Here is a 13,375-nt window from a genome sequence, read left to right as displayed (position 1 = left end):
GTGCACAGTAAGAAAAATTTGTGAGCCTCACCCCTGCAGAGTAAACGCAGATGGTTTTGTGTTTAGTATAATTGTAGTGATTGGTTCATCATAAATGTAATGTATATTTCCCTTCACAGTAAACGCTGATGACCCCCCCATGGGTGTGGTGCGTAAGTTTGTGCACCTTCTGGACCAGAGCGATCAGGACTTTCAGGAGGAATTGGAGCTGATGAAGCTCAGGGAGGAGGTGGTCACAAACATCAGGTCCAACCAGAGTCTGGAGAAAGACCTGAACCTCATGGATATCAAGATCGGGCTCCTGGTGAAGAACAAGATCACTCTGCAGGACGTGGTGTCCCACTCCAAACGCCTTACCAAGAAGAACCACGGACAACTCGCCAACATGATGGTCCAGAAGGGAACACAAGGAGGTCTGAAGGCTTTGAGCAAGGAGAAGAGACTGAAGCTGGAGGCTTATCAGCACCTCTTCTATCTCTTACAGGTGAGACACACACCTGTATACACCTGTACATAACACCTACAAACACACATACACATATATAGGTGAGACACACCTACATACACTTGTATACACCTGGACATAACACTTACAAACATATATGAGGACTGAAGGCTCTGAGCAAGGACAAGAGACTGAAGCTAGAAGCATCCCTTCTATTTTCTATAGGTGAGACCTACACCTGTACATAACACCTACAAACACACAAATATACACATGAGACCTGATATCAGGTCTCTATGTATCAGGTCTCTATACACATGAGACCTGATACACATGAGACCTGATGGGCCGAGATGATCTCTCCCACCCTCTCCTCTTTTTTTTACTCGCACTAAAAGGACTTTCTCTTTTTTATTTGCAGACGAACCCTTTGTATTTGGCTAAGATGATCTCTCTCTCTACTCTCCCCTTTTTCTCGCATTAAAAGGCATTTCTCTTTCTCTCTCCCTCCCTCTCTCTCTTCCCGCCCTTTTCCGCTTTCCTTTTTTTCACCATACATTAAACAGTCTTTCGTCTCTCTCTCTTTTTCAGACCAACCCCTCATACTTGGCCAAACTGATCTTCCAGATGCCTCAGAACAAGTCAACAAAGTTCATGGACTCTGTGATTTTCACTTTGTACAACTATGCATCCAATCAGAGAGAAGAATACCTCTTGCTTCGACTGTTCAAGACGGCGCTCCAAGAGGAGATCAAGTGAGGCACATGCAGCACATCATGAAGCATACAAAACATACAACATACAAATATAAAAATATACAGTATTACTGTGATCTGCAGAAGGAGATCAAGTGAGACACACGTGTATGCTATTGCAGTGCAGTTGTATCACGCTGAAGATGTTCTACCTTAAAATTGTTTGCTAATATCTCGGGGACTGTAATTTTTGTGAGAGGGACAAAACAGCACAAACCAGCTCATATGTTGTAGTTGCAACTAAGTTATCTCTTTCTGATCAGATTGTGTTAAAATAAAGCTCAGACTTGAGTCTAACAGAGCTTCAGACACAGCATCTATACTTGGCATCACCGCCCAGGGAATGTTGATGTTGATCAGCTGCAAAGTATCAATAAAACATGCATGTTTTGTATCACACAAATGTTCTATTCTACATGCATGTTTATTTACCATCATGTCTTGTATATGTACAGACTAAAGCATTTAGTTAACAGCGCTGCAGGAGATTAAGTGAGAGTCACGCATTACAGCACCAAACATACAAATATAAAGACATGGAAGTATAACAACATACATATATAAAAACATACAAATATAAAACACGCAAAAATAAACACACAGAAATACAAAAACGCACAAAGATAAAGATATACAGTATGTCTGTAGTAGTTCTGGAGAAGGGTCCAGCTGTTACTCCAGCTATCATTTATAAAGCATGCATAAGTACAAAAATGTCACATACATGATCTTTGTTGTTAGCTTTGTGATCTTGAGGAAGTTTGTGTTTTATTTGTACGTGACTTGGTCTTGACTCAGTCCTGGTCCTGACCCAGTCCTAGTTCTGACTCGGTCCTGGTCCTGGTCTGGTTTTGGTCTGTACCTGGTTCTGACCTGGTCCTGGTTCTGACCTGGTCCTGGTTCTGACCTGGTCCTGGTCTGGTCTGGTCTTGGTTCTGACCTTGTTCTGTTTTGCAGGTCCAAGGTGGACCAGCTGAAGGAGGTGGTGACGGGAAATCCCACAGTGATTAAGATGGTGGTGAGTTTTCACCGCGGGGCCAGAGGTCAGAACGCTCTGAGGCAGATCCTGGCGCCTGTCGTAAAGGAAACCATCGATGACAAAACACTCAACATCAAAACTGATCCGGTCGACATCTACAAGAGCTGGGTCAACCACATGGAAACACAGACAGGGGAAGCCAGGTATGTAACCCACCGGATCTGTGGAAATAGCCTTATGGTAACACTGAGAGGCTAAGTACAGTGCCTACCTGATCTGTGGCAGCAGCCTTGTGCTAACACTCAGAGGCTAAGTACAAGGCTTACTTAATCTGTGACAGTAGCCTTATGTTAACACATGGTGTCATAGACTGGGAAGGCAAGGTACACGCTATCTGCCAAATCTGTAACCCACAGACACCGACAGGGGAGGCTCTGTCCTGGACCTGCCTGATCTGTATCTCTTTGAGCTCACACTGGAGATGGGAGGTACAGATGGGAGGGGCTAAGTGCTCATGCTGACTGGTTTTATGACTAAATGATTCTTTAAAGGGGACATATTATGCTTTTTGGGGATATTATGATGAAACTACAACATGTGTGGGCCTAGATAAGGAGTCTCAAACTCGCGGCCCAGGGGCCAATTGTGGCCCACGAGACGATATTTTGTGGCCTGCAGGACAATATGAATGTTTACTGTTAGTGTGGCATTACCATGTTGCGTTTAGAAGGTTCCGCCAGATCGGTAAACCCCAAACACACGTGTCACTCACTCTCATCACAAAAGATTCAACAAATAACAATGTATATCCATAAAATCCACAAGAATTTGCATATTTCCTCATGTATGTTGAAAACAGCGATGACATTAACAAAGCTTTTTATGTGGAATACCTGATGTGGCCCAGCCTCACCCAGACTCTGCCTCCTGCGGCCCCCAGATAATTTCTGTTTGAGACCCCTGGCCTAGATCATTTACACTTTGTAAAACTGCATCATTAATGCAAAACAGCTTGATAACAGAAAGGGTCCATTGACTTCCTGCTCAAAACTGCAGCAGATTGCAGTGACATGTTTTTATTGTTGGAAAGGTCCATGTGACATTTTATAGCCCTACATGCATAACCGGAAGTCTGATTTTTTTTTCCCGTAATCACAGTATGTACAGAGAGGTGGGAGGGGATAAGGGGTAGGTGATTAATGAAACATGCAGGAATCAATCAAAACGCCTTTGAGCATGTTTCTGGTGAGGAAGTACTGTTATACTGTGGTTCAACAGTTCATAAAGTGAATCTGACACATATGCCCTTTAACAATAAGTTCTTAAGTCTGTGTAATGCATGTAATGTGTGGACTACAGTTTGACAGTATTTGCTCTGACAGTCTGAGTGTTCTCTGGGTGGTGTTTCACAGTAAGTTGAAGTTAATCCGGCACATGTGTCTTCACTGCCCTATAATGACAAATTTGCCCTATAGAGCTCACCCCCTGGTTACGGATGTAAATTTCCCATTCATTTTTCTCAGAGTTTCTGAAAACAATTATTATTAAAAGTTAAAACGCTCAGGGCTAAACAGCTCTGTGGTAACTAATGACCAAAAGTGTAAACACATGTAAACTCTGTTTCTGAAACTGTATAAACCACTAAGTTATTAAAGCATTTTGCCGAATCTTGAGTTTTAAATGTGCTTTTTAGACTTAAAACAGCTGCGTTAGCTTGTAGCTGGTTAGCCTCCGTGATGTGTTTGAGCTCTTAATATTTTAATTTTTGGGAAAGTCTATGGGAAAAATTTATGAAAAATTTACCTCCGAAGCTGACCTGGGTGAAGTGGGTAGAACTATGGAGCTACATAACACCAAGTTTGCCCTTTCACAGTAAGCTGCCGTACGACGTGACCCCGGAACAGGCCATGTCACATGAGGAAGTCCGCACTCGACTGGAGGCTTCAATCAAAAACATGAAGAACCTCACAGACAAATTCCTTTTGGCCATCACCACGTCTGTGGACAAAATCCCGTGAGAAGCCTTCTGTGATTCTCCGGCATGTGTGAAGTGTTTGCCTTGTGTGGTGTGTTTGCTGTGTGTGGCATGTTTAGTGCTTTGCCATGTTTGGAGTGTATGGCATGTTTCTGTAACGCAACATCACGGTATTTAAGCGTGTTCTTTTGTTTCAGGTACGGCATGAGATTCATCTCCAAAGTGCTCAAAGACTCTCTCCACGAGAAGTTCCCTGATGCCACAGAAGACGAGCTGCTCAAGGTGAGATCGGATTTATTCATCAGGGCAAATCATATCTCAGACAGTTTACAGTGCATATGACAGGTTTTGATGATTCTCTAATTTCTACTTGAGTTGGTAGGATAAAACCTGTTGCAAATACAAATTATAGTTTTATACCAACCAAGAAACAATTTGTGAAAAAAAGATGAAAAATATGTTGACAATTATAAGGAATAGAGAGTTTTATTTTAGACAGTTCCATATGGATGACATAACACTGAAAGAATTCTGTCCAGAATATCGACAACATTTACATAAGAAACACATTTTTCTGATATTTTAAACATGATTGAACAGAATGTTTTCTTATATTTTTAATTGTCAAATCATTATTCCTGTGTATACTGGAGGACTCTTGGCCTACTGTACAACATGGTTGCTGTCATAATTTTAGTAAAATCTTGAATATAATGATCTTAACTGTTTTAGTGAAATGAGTAGTCCGATCTGTCTTTAAATCAGGCTTAGAACAGTAGCTGCCAAAGTCAAATTTAATCATTTTAGAAAGGTTCATGGACTGTGAGCTCTGTAGAGACAGAATGAACACAAAACACAATCCAGGGATGTCAGTGGATCATGGAGTCCTCCTGAACCGTCTGCAGCAGATTGGATTTGACAATGCTGCATGTAACTGGTTCCAAAATTATCTTTCAAACAGAACCCAGGCAGCAGTAGCCGATGGTTTTAAATCAGATTTTTTAACTTTAAGTAAAGGAGTGCCCCAAGGCTCAATTTTGGGCCCCCTACTTTTTACTATTTTTATTAATTCTATTGGTCACAATTTAAAAGAAAGCCACATACATTTATATGCAGATGATGCTGTTTTGTATGCAAGTGCTCCTTTTGCTGATCAGGTACTTTTAAAACTGCAGCAAGATTTTAATGAAATCCAAAACTCCCTCATAAATCTTAAGCTGTTTTTGAATGCAAGTAAAACTAAGTATATGATTTTTTCTAAAAAACCTTTCAGTAACATGCAAGCTACAAATCTTTACACGCTAAATGGTACTTTTATTGAAAGAGTCGACACTTATAAATATCTTGGAGTTTTGCTTGATGAAAACTTACCCTTTAAAAAACATATCTCAGAATTATGTAACAGTTTAAAATCTAAATTATTTTATTACAGAAACAAATATTGTATCCCATTGAGTTACAGAAAAGAAATAGTGCAAGCAACCTTCCTATCCGTACTGGATTATGGGGATGTGGTGTATGTGCAGACTTCAGCCTCTGCTTTGAAACCATTGGGTCCACTATTTCACTCTGCCCTTCGTTTTATTGCAGGTGATGGATTTGTAACTCATCACTGTACGCTCTATGAAAAAGTGGGTTGGCCATCACTGTCTGTTAGAAAAGAACAGCACTGCATTAAGTTTATCTATAAGGGATTACTTCAAAAACTGCCAGAATACCTCACCTGCTTGTTAATTATTGATACCGGAACATTTAACACCAGATCACAAGACTGCATAAGGCTAAGGACGAGCCGCACCAGAACTGAGATGGGAAAGAGGCTTTTAGCTGTTTTGCTTCACAAAAATGGAATATGCTCCAAGGAAAAGCAAAACTGGACACGTTGGTGACACAATTGCAATTTAATAATCTGATAACAAACCTTTATACACACACACCTGCACTTGTTATTGATGTTTTATATGGACTTATTTGTTTTGATAGTTTTTTCGGTTTGTGTTGTATTTTAAACAGAGCACCCATGAAAAAGAGAGCCCAAGTGCTCTCATTGGGCCCCCCTGTATAAATAAATAAATAAATGAGGAGAAGACTACATTACAACAGGGTTAAAAGCCCACAGCAAAATATTCCACACACTAGAACAGGGTTAAAACTGACTGTGGAACATTTCATCACATTAGAAAAGGGATACAGAGGAGAGATAGATTAGATAGTGTTAGAAAAACATATCTAGACTCAGTTGTTCCTGGGTCTCCTCCATCTTCAGCTCTTCCGGTTTAGCACATAAACTGTATATATAAATGGACATATCCAACAGCTAGCCACGTTTTCCAAAGTGACCATGGGCGCGATTGATCTCCATTGACGCTGGCTCCAATTCACTTTCTATTGAAAAAAACATTGCCCCTCTCTCTGTAACTGCTGCTGTCAAGTTTCTCTTTCTGACCTTGGATCCTGTCCCTAAATCAAGTTGTGAGCATTTATAACAGACCAGTCAGGCACCTTCTTTCCCTGAAATTGCTCCCAGTAGCATTAGCAACAGTTTAGATTGACAGTATTGCCAAGCGCCCACCCCCTGCTAAACCAGCACTGTGGGTGGGAAGGGGTGTTACCTTCAATAGCCTCAGTCCTGATTGGCTCTTTGGTTGCTATGATACTCGTGGTTGGAATTCCAAATATGTACCTTGGCTCCAAATTCGCTCCTATAACTGCTAGCCTCAATGGGCTTTGCTTGGAGCTAAATGCTGTGGGTGACATCACACTCCCTGACCCCTTCTTTATACAGTGTGCGGTTTTGAGCCTTCAGTCTGATGTTTTTGTATCATTGACCTTCTGTGCTGGAGCTAACTTGGTGAGATGTTTCAGGGTGGGCTAGTGTAGAAGCAGATCAGTGCTTTCAAATCGGGACAGACTTGTGGCAGCGCAAACATCTGAAGCTCAGAAACTTCTCCAGATGTTGTACCTTTGAGCCTTGTTACTTTCTGTGAAAAAGAACCTTCTCACTTTTCTGCTTTGTTTCCTCACCCCCCAATCCCCCTCCTCTCTCCTTATCTCCTCACCTCCTTACCTCCTTGTGTCCTTTCCTTCTCTTTTACCCCTCCTTTCTCCTCTCCTCTCCCTCTCCTCACTCCCTTGTGTCCTTGGCCCCTCCTCTCTCCTCCCCCATCCCCTCATTGATCCTTCCTCGACCCCTCCTTGACCCCTCCTCGACCCCTCCTTGACTAGTCTGTGACCCCTCCTCTCTCCCTCTCTGCGGCTGGTTCCAGTCTCTGCTGTGGCTCTGTTTCTGCTTGAGGTGAGATTCTTTTTACTCTTTTTCTGCTTTTTCAAAACTGTACAAGTTTTAAAGTATTCATAAGTGTAAAACGTGATTCATTCTGAAGTGTCCATGGAGCAGATCTGAGGATGAGGAATGCTGAGGAGACCAAAGGGTTAAACCTGATTAGGTGTAACCCTTTGATTGTATGGTTGATTAGGTAACCTGTTGTATCACTACATGGATTCTGAAGTCATGAAGTAGTACTAATAGTAGTAGTATTTGCAGTAATAGTACTTTGTTCCTGCAGATCGTGGGTAACCTGTTATACTACCGCTACATGAACCCTGTTGCTGTAGTAGTAGTATTAGCAGTAAGCAGTAGTACTTTTGTCCATTAGATCATGGGTTACCTGTTGTTACTACAGATACACAAATCCTTAAGTAGCAGTAGTATTTGAAGTAATAGTACTTTTATCTGCAGACTGTGGGTAACCTGTTGTATTACTACATCACTACATGAACCCTTTAGTAGTGGTAGTAGTAGTTGTAGTGGTAGTATTTGCAGTAATCGTACTTTGCTCCATCAGATTGTGGGTAACCTGTTGTACTACCGCTACATGAACCCGGCTGTGGTAGCGCCTGATGCCTTCGACATCATCGAGGTGGCGGCGGGTGGTCAGCTGAGCACCGAGCAGCGCCGAAACCTGGGCTCTGTCGCCAAAATGCTCCAACACGCTGCGTCCAGCAAAATGTTCTATGGAGACAACGCCCACCTCACGCCCATCAATGAGTACCTGAGTGCCGCCTACGCCAAGTACAGGTCTGAACCAGGACTGAACCAGTACTGAACTAAGACTAGACCCGGACTAGACCCGGACTAGACCCGGACTAGACCCGGACTAGACCCGGACTAGACCCGGACTAGACCCCCTCACACCCATCAACAAGTACCTGAGCATGGCTTACCCGAAGTATAGGTCTGAAGCAGGACCAGGAATAGACCCAGACTGAACCAGGACTGAACCAGGACGGATGCTTTCCTTACTTATTTTTTACTTAAAATCCTAGGCGTTTCTTCCTTGCGGCGTGCGACGTTCCATCTCTGGAGGAGAAGTTTAATGTGGATCAGTACTCGGACCTCGTCACCGTCACCAAACCTGTCATTTATATTTCCATCGGAGAGATCGTCAACACGCACACGGTAAGAGCATGCTAACATGAACATGCTAAGAACACACATATTAAGAACTCAATAACACTGTAAGAACAGGCTGACGGTAAGTAACATGCTATGAACATGCTAACACACACATGGTAAGAACATGCTAAGAACATGCACATGGCAAGAACACACTAACATGCAGGCACTAAGACTACACACACTAAAAACATGCTAGCAGGCACACGGCAAGAACATGCTCAAAACACACTAATAACACGCACATAGAAACATGCACATGGCAGGAACACGCACACCCTCCTCTTTCCTAGCTCTTTCCTCCTCTCCCCTCTCCTCACATGTTTGTTTTTTCGTCATAGCTCCTCTTGGACCATGCGGACGCCATTGCTCCCGACCATAACGACCCGATCCACGAGCTGCTGGAGGACCTGGGGGAGGTGCCCACGGTGGAGGCGCTTCTTGGTAAAGTCTCACACTAATAATCTAATGAGAGGAAATGCTGCGCACTGTGGCCTTAAAAAGTGTATTGTGTGTTCCAGGAGAAAACCCCCTTCCCCGGGACGACCCCAATCGCGACCTCCTTGGGAAAACCGAAGTGTCTCTAACTCTAACCAACAAGTTCAATGTGAGCGCAGATGGGAACGCTGAGATGGACGCCAAGACGCTGCTGCTCAAGTACGCTCATGAAAAGATCCCCAAAAAGACCCTAAAATAACCCCTGGAAAAAATCCTGAAAATTCCCCCCTAAAAAACTAAAATAACCCCTCAAAAGACTCTAAAAGAGGCAGAAAAGACCCCAAAACCTGACCTAGACCAGACCAGGACCAGCCCTGATCTAGGGAATAACCTGTTTTCTTTTGTTTTTTTCCAGCACCAAGAGGCTCATCGTGGATGTGATCCGGTTTCAGCCTGGAGAGACACTGACTGAGATCCTGGACTGTACCGCATCCCCAGAGCAGGTACTACACCAGAACTGAACAGGGACTGAACCAGGACTACACCAGGACTAAGCCAGGACTGAAGTAGGTCTAAACTAGGGCTGAACTAGGACTAAATAAAAGACTAAGCCAGAACAAAGCCAGGACTAAAACCAGCACTAAACCAGCACTAAACCAGCACTAAACCAAGACTAAGATAGAACTGAACCAGGTCTAAGCTAGGACAGAACCAGGTCTAAACCAGGTCTTTGTGTTCCTCAGGAGGCGGAGTACCAGCGGGCTATGCAGAGGAGGGCTCTGAGGGACGCTAAGACCCAGGACCAGAGCCAGGACCAGACTCAGACCAAACGGGACCAAGATGACTCTCTCAGTCTTCAGGGCAAAAAGGACAAGATCCGGCACAACCTGCAGGTCCTGGCCGAGCTCGGCAAAGTTCAGCCACAGAACCGATACCAGGACCTGATCAACGACATTGCCAAGGTGAGTGTTGCCATGGTAACAGATCTGATCGATAACATCGCCAAGGTGATAGAGCTGCGTGGTAATGGCGCCACTGTTTTTGATCACCAGAAAATGAATCTAAAGCTTATTTAAACAAAACTTATCAACTCTGTGAGGTTTAAAGATAAACCAGGTTTAAACCAGGACTAAAACCAGACTAAACCCGGATTAAATCCAGTCTAAATCCGGTCAAAACCCCCAACTAAATTCAGACTAAACCCCCTCTTGGTCTGTGCAGGACATCCGTAACCAGCGGCGGTACCGTCAGAGGAGAAAGGCGGAACTTGTGCGTCTGCAGCAGACCAACGCCGCCCTGAACTCCAAAACCAAGTTCTACCATGCCCAGATCGACCAGTACCACCAGTACATCCGGACATGCATGGATAACCTCACCAAGGGAAAGTACGTAGAACCAGGACTGAACCAAGACTGATCCAGACCTGAGCCAGAACAGAACCCAAACAGAACCAAGACTAAACTGGGACTGAACCATGACTAAACTAGGTCTAAACCGGGACTTACTGGGATTAACCAGGACTTCAACAGGTCTGAAGCAGGTCTGAACCAGGACTAAACCAGAGCTGAACCAGAACTGAATCAAGACTAGAGCAGGGCTGAATCAAGACTAAAGCAGAACTGAGTCAGGATTAAACCAGGACTGAATGAGGACTAAAACAGGACTGAATGAGGACTAAAACAGGACTGAATGAGGACTAAAACAGGACTGATTGAGGTCTGAAATGAGATTGAACCAGGACTGAATCAGGACTGAACCAAGACTAACTTCTCTTGTTTTTCAGAGTGTCAAATGCCAAGGCGAAGAAGAGCAAACAGGTTTCTCACAAATACACAGCATCTCGACTCCATGAGAAAGGAGTCCTCATCTCCATCGAAGACTTGCAACCCAGCCAGTAAGAATGGAACCAGGACTAAAACAAGAACTAAACCAGGACTAAACCAGGACTAAACCAAGACTAAACCAAGACTAAACCAAGACAAAACCAAGACTAAACCAAGATTAAACCAAGATTAAACCAAGATTAAACCAAGATTAAACCAAGACTAAACCAAGACTAAACCAAGACTAAACCAAGACTAAACCAAGACTAAACCAAGACTGAATCAGAGGTCTGTTGCTAGAATATGGTTGAACTTACTCAGTTGTGGACTGACTTCTGACTTGATCAAACCAAAGCAAACACTTTAGGTTCATATGCTGCTTGAAGCTGGATCTGAAGTTTCTCTGTCAAACCTGAAGACGCAGCTGTTGCAGCACAGATCAAGCAAAGACTGGCAGTGCTCAGGCAATAGGAATCAGATTACAGGGAAGGGGGAGAAGCTATCTCAGGGAGACAGGTGAAGGTAATTAGAGCCAAAATAAAGCAGTAAAAAAGTAGTAGCTAGTCCACATAGACTTTGAAAAACTAATTCTGAAAACCCCCAAACTTCCATGTTTCACACGTTTCACCGTTTGTAAAAGTAAATTAAAAAAGAAATTATTTAAATGTGATATAGAATATAATCAAATCATAAATGTAATGTATTCTTTCAATAGCCTATGAATTTGACTTAGAATTAGACTTGTTATTAAAAGTATTAAAATGTATATTTTATGCATGTATTATGCATCACTTGTCTCTGAGCTCACAGCTGATTGGTCCAGATTGTTTTTTCTCTAAACCAGACCTGACTCAGGTTCATAGCAGGGCTGAGTTTGCTCAAACTAAACCTGAACTTATCTCAAACTTAAACTAAATCAGCTTCTAGCAACAGGCCTCTGGACTAAACCAGGACTAAATCTGGACCCAACCAGGACTCAAGCAGGACTGAATCAGGACTAAATCAGGACTCAAGCTGGGCTGCTGCACTTTGAGTCAAAAGTCACTCCCCGTTCATAGCGCTGTCACATTACAGTGACGCATTCATCAAATTACTTTGCTTCTTTACATTTGTCGTGTTTTGTCATGGTGGAGTATGGGTGACGTAGGCTTGTGGGCTCATCATTCGACAAATCTTACTGCTAACCATAAGAGGGTACAAATAGGGCCCAGGAGAGGTTGCTAAAATACTCAGACATGAATGGATGACATCTAAACTCTCTTCAGGCATGTTTTTAATGAGAGATCTACGTTATAACATGGTAGAAAGCTCCAAAAGTTGATTTTGTACAATACACCCTCTTTAAAACACAAATATCAAAAAATTACATCAGTATGATCTTGGAACCAATATTGATCCAGTCCTTTTTTTCTGGATCAGCACAGATACTCTGATCTGATCCCCGTATCTGTATCAAAACATCCCTGTCTAAAGTGTTGTGGCTGTTTTTCAGGTTTAGGAACGTGATCTTCGAGATCTCTCGCTCTGAGGCCGTTGGAGTCTTCGACGTCAAAGCCAAACTTATGGGAGTCCATCTGGAGACCGTCCAGCTGGAGTACCAGGTGAGTTCTGATCTAGACCGAGTTTAGTGCTGGTTTAGTCTAGGTTTAGGCCAGATTTAGTCCTGCGTTTGACCTGCTTTAATCCTGGTTTAGACTCTGTTTAGACCTGGTTCTAACATAATTTTGCTCTGTTCCAGAACTTACAACCGCTACAGTATGAGGGTGTGGTTAGACCTAGTTTAGACTTGGTTTAGTCATGATTTAGACCTGGTTTAGACCTGGTTCTGACCCAGTTACACAGTTACAGAACGAAGGGGTTGTTGGACCTGGTTTAGACCTGGTTTAGACTTGGGTTTGTGCTGGTGCTGACCTGGTTCTGACCTGGTTTTGCGCTGTTTCAGGACTTACTACAGTTACAGTACGAAGGGGTGGCGGTTATGAAGCTGTTTGGCCGAGCGACCATCAACGTGAACCTTCTCATCTTCCTCCTCAACAAAAAGTTCTACGGCAAATAATCCCACTGTCATTTTAAACTGTTATGTTCTATGTACTATTCTGAATGTTCCACAGAGAAACAATAAACTTTTATCTAACGCAACCTCAACTCTGTGACTCTGGGTTTGTGGGTGAGGGTTCAACTCTGGTGTTTCAAATAGATGTTACCATAGGCTGTAGAATACTGAATACCTGCATTAAATATTTTGTAACGTATTTAGATATATGGTCCAATCAGAGTACTGTATTCTGAAAACGTTTACATTGTGTTGTATTTAAAACATAATTGTGAAGGAAGAGATTCCAGACCAGGTAGAGAGTTGAAAGAAGTTTATCTCATGAAATGAATGAAGTTACAGACAGCAGGCATGTATGTGTATGTATGTATGTGTGTGTGGGGGTGTGTGTGGGGGTGTGTGTGTGTGTGTGTATCAGTGCGTATGTGTGGATCAGTGTGTGTATCAGGGC

General features: G+C 43.0%; 1 protein-coding gene across 2 annotated transcripts in view; it reads left to right on the top strand.

Moving 5' to 3' along the window:
• Window positions 1–13,016, top strand: part of iqgap1 (IQ motif containing GTPase activating protein 1) — a 115,963-nt gene extending 102,947 nt beyond the window's left edge. For both annotated transcript variants that reach the window (XM_055220989.1, XM_033983583.2), the window contains 15 exons: window positions 120–484; window positions 1,037–1,200; window positions 2,158–2,382; window positions 4,053–4,193; window positions 4,352–4,436; window positions 8,000–8,232; window positions 8,481–8,613; window positions 8,952–9,054; window positions 9,132–9,267; window positions 9,464–9,551; window positions 9,792–10,010; window positions 10,270–10,433; window positions 10,832–10,942; window positions 12,364–12,472; window positions 12,814–13,016. In XM_055220989.1, the coding sequence (XP_055076964.1) occupies window positions 120–484; window positions 1,037–1,200; window positions 2,158–2,382; window positions 4,053–4,193; window positions 4,352–4,436; window positions 8,000–8,232; window positions 8,481–8,613; window positions 8,952–9,054; window positions 9,132–9,267; window positions 9,464–9,551; window positions 9,792–10,010; window positions 10,270–10,433; window positions 10,832–10,942; window positions 12,364–12,472; window positions 12,814–12,927 (2,390 nt within the window). In that variant the 3' untranslated portion in view covers window positions 12,928–13,016. The remainder of the gene's footprint in view (window positions 1–119; window positions 485–1,036; window positions 1,201–2,157; window positions 2,383–4,052; window positions 4,194–4,351; window positions 4,437–7,999; window positions 8,233–8,480; window positions 8,614–8,951; window positions 9,055–9,131; window positions 9,268–9,463; window positions 9,552–9,791; window positions 10,011–10,269; window positions 10,434–10,831; window positions 10,943–12,363; window positions 12,473–12,813) is intronic.
• The last annotated feature ends 359 nt before the right edge of the window (window positions 13,017–13,375 follow it).

Source organism: Periophthalmus magnuspinnatus, chromosome 3, assembly GCF_009829125.3.
Source record: "Periophthalmus magnuspinnatus isolate fPerMag1 chromosome 3, fPerMag1.2.pri, whole genome shotgun sequence".
NCBI classification, from domain to species: domain Eukaryota; kingdom Metazoa; phylum Chordata; class Actinopteri; order Gobiiformes; family Gobiidae; genus Periophthalmus; species Periophthalmus magnuspinnatus.
Note: the sequence above shows the minus strand (reverse complement) of the source record. Positions and strands in the feature narration are given on the sequence as shown.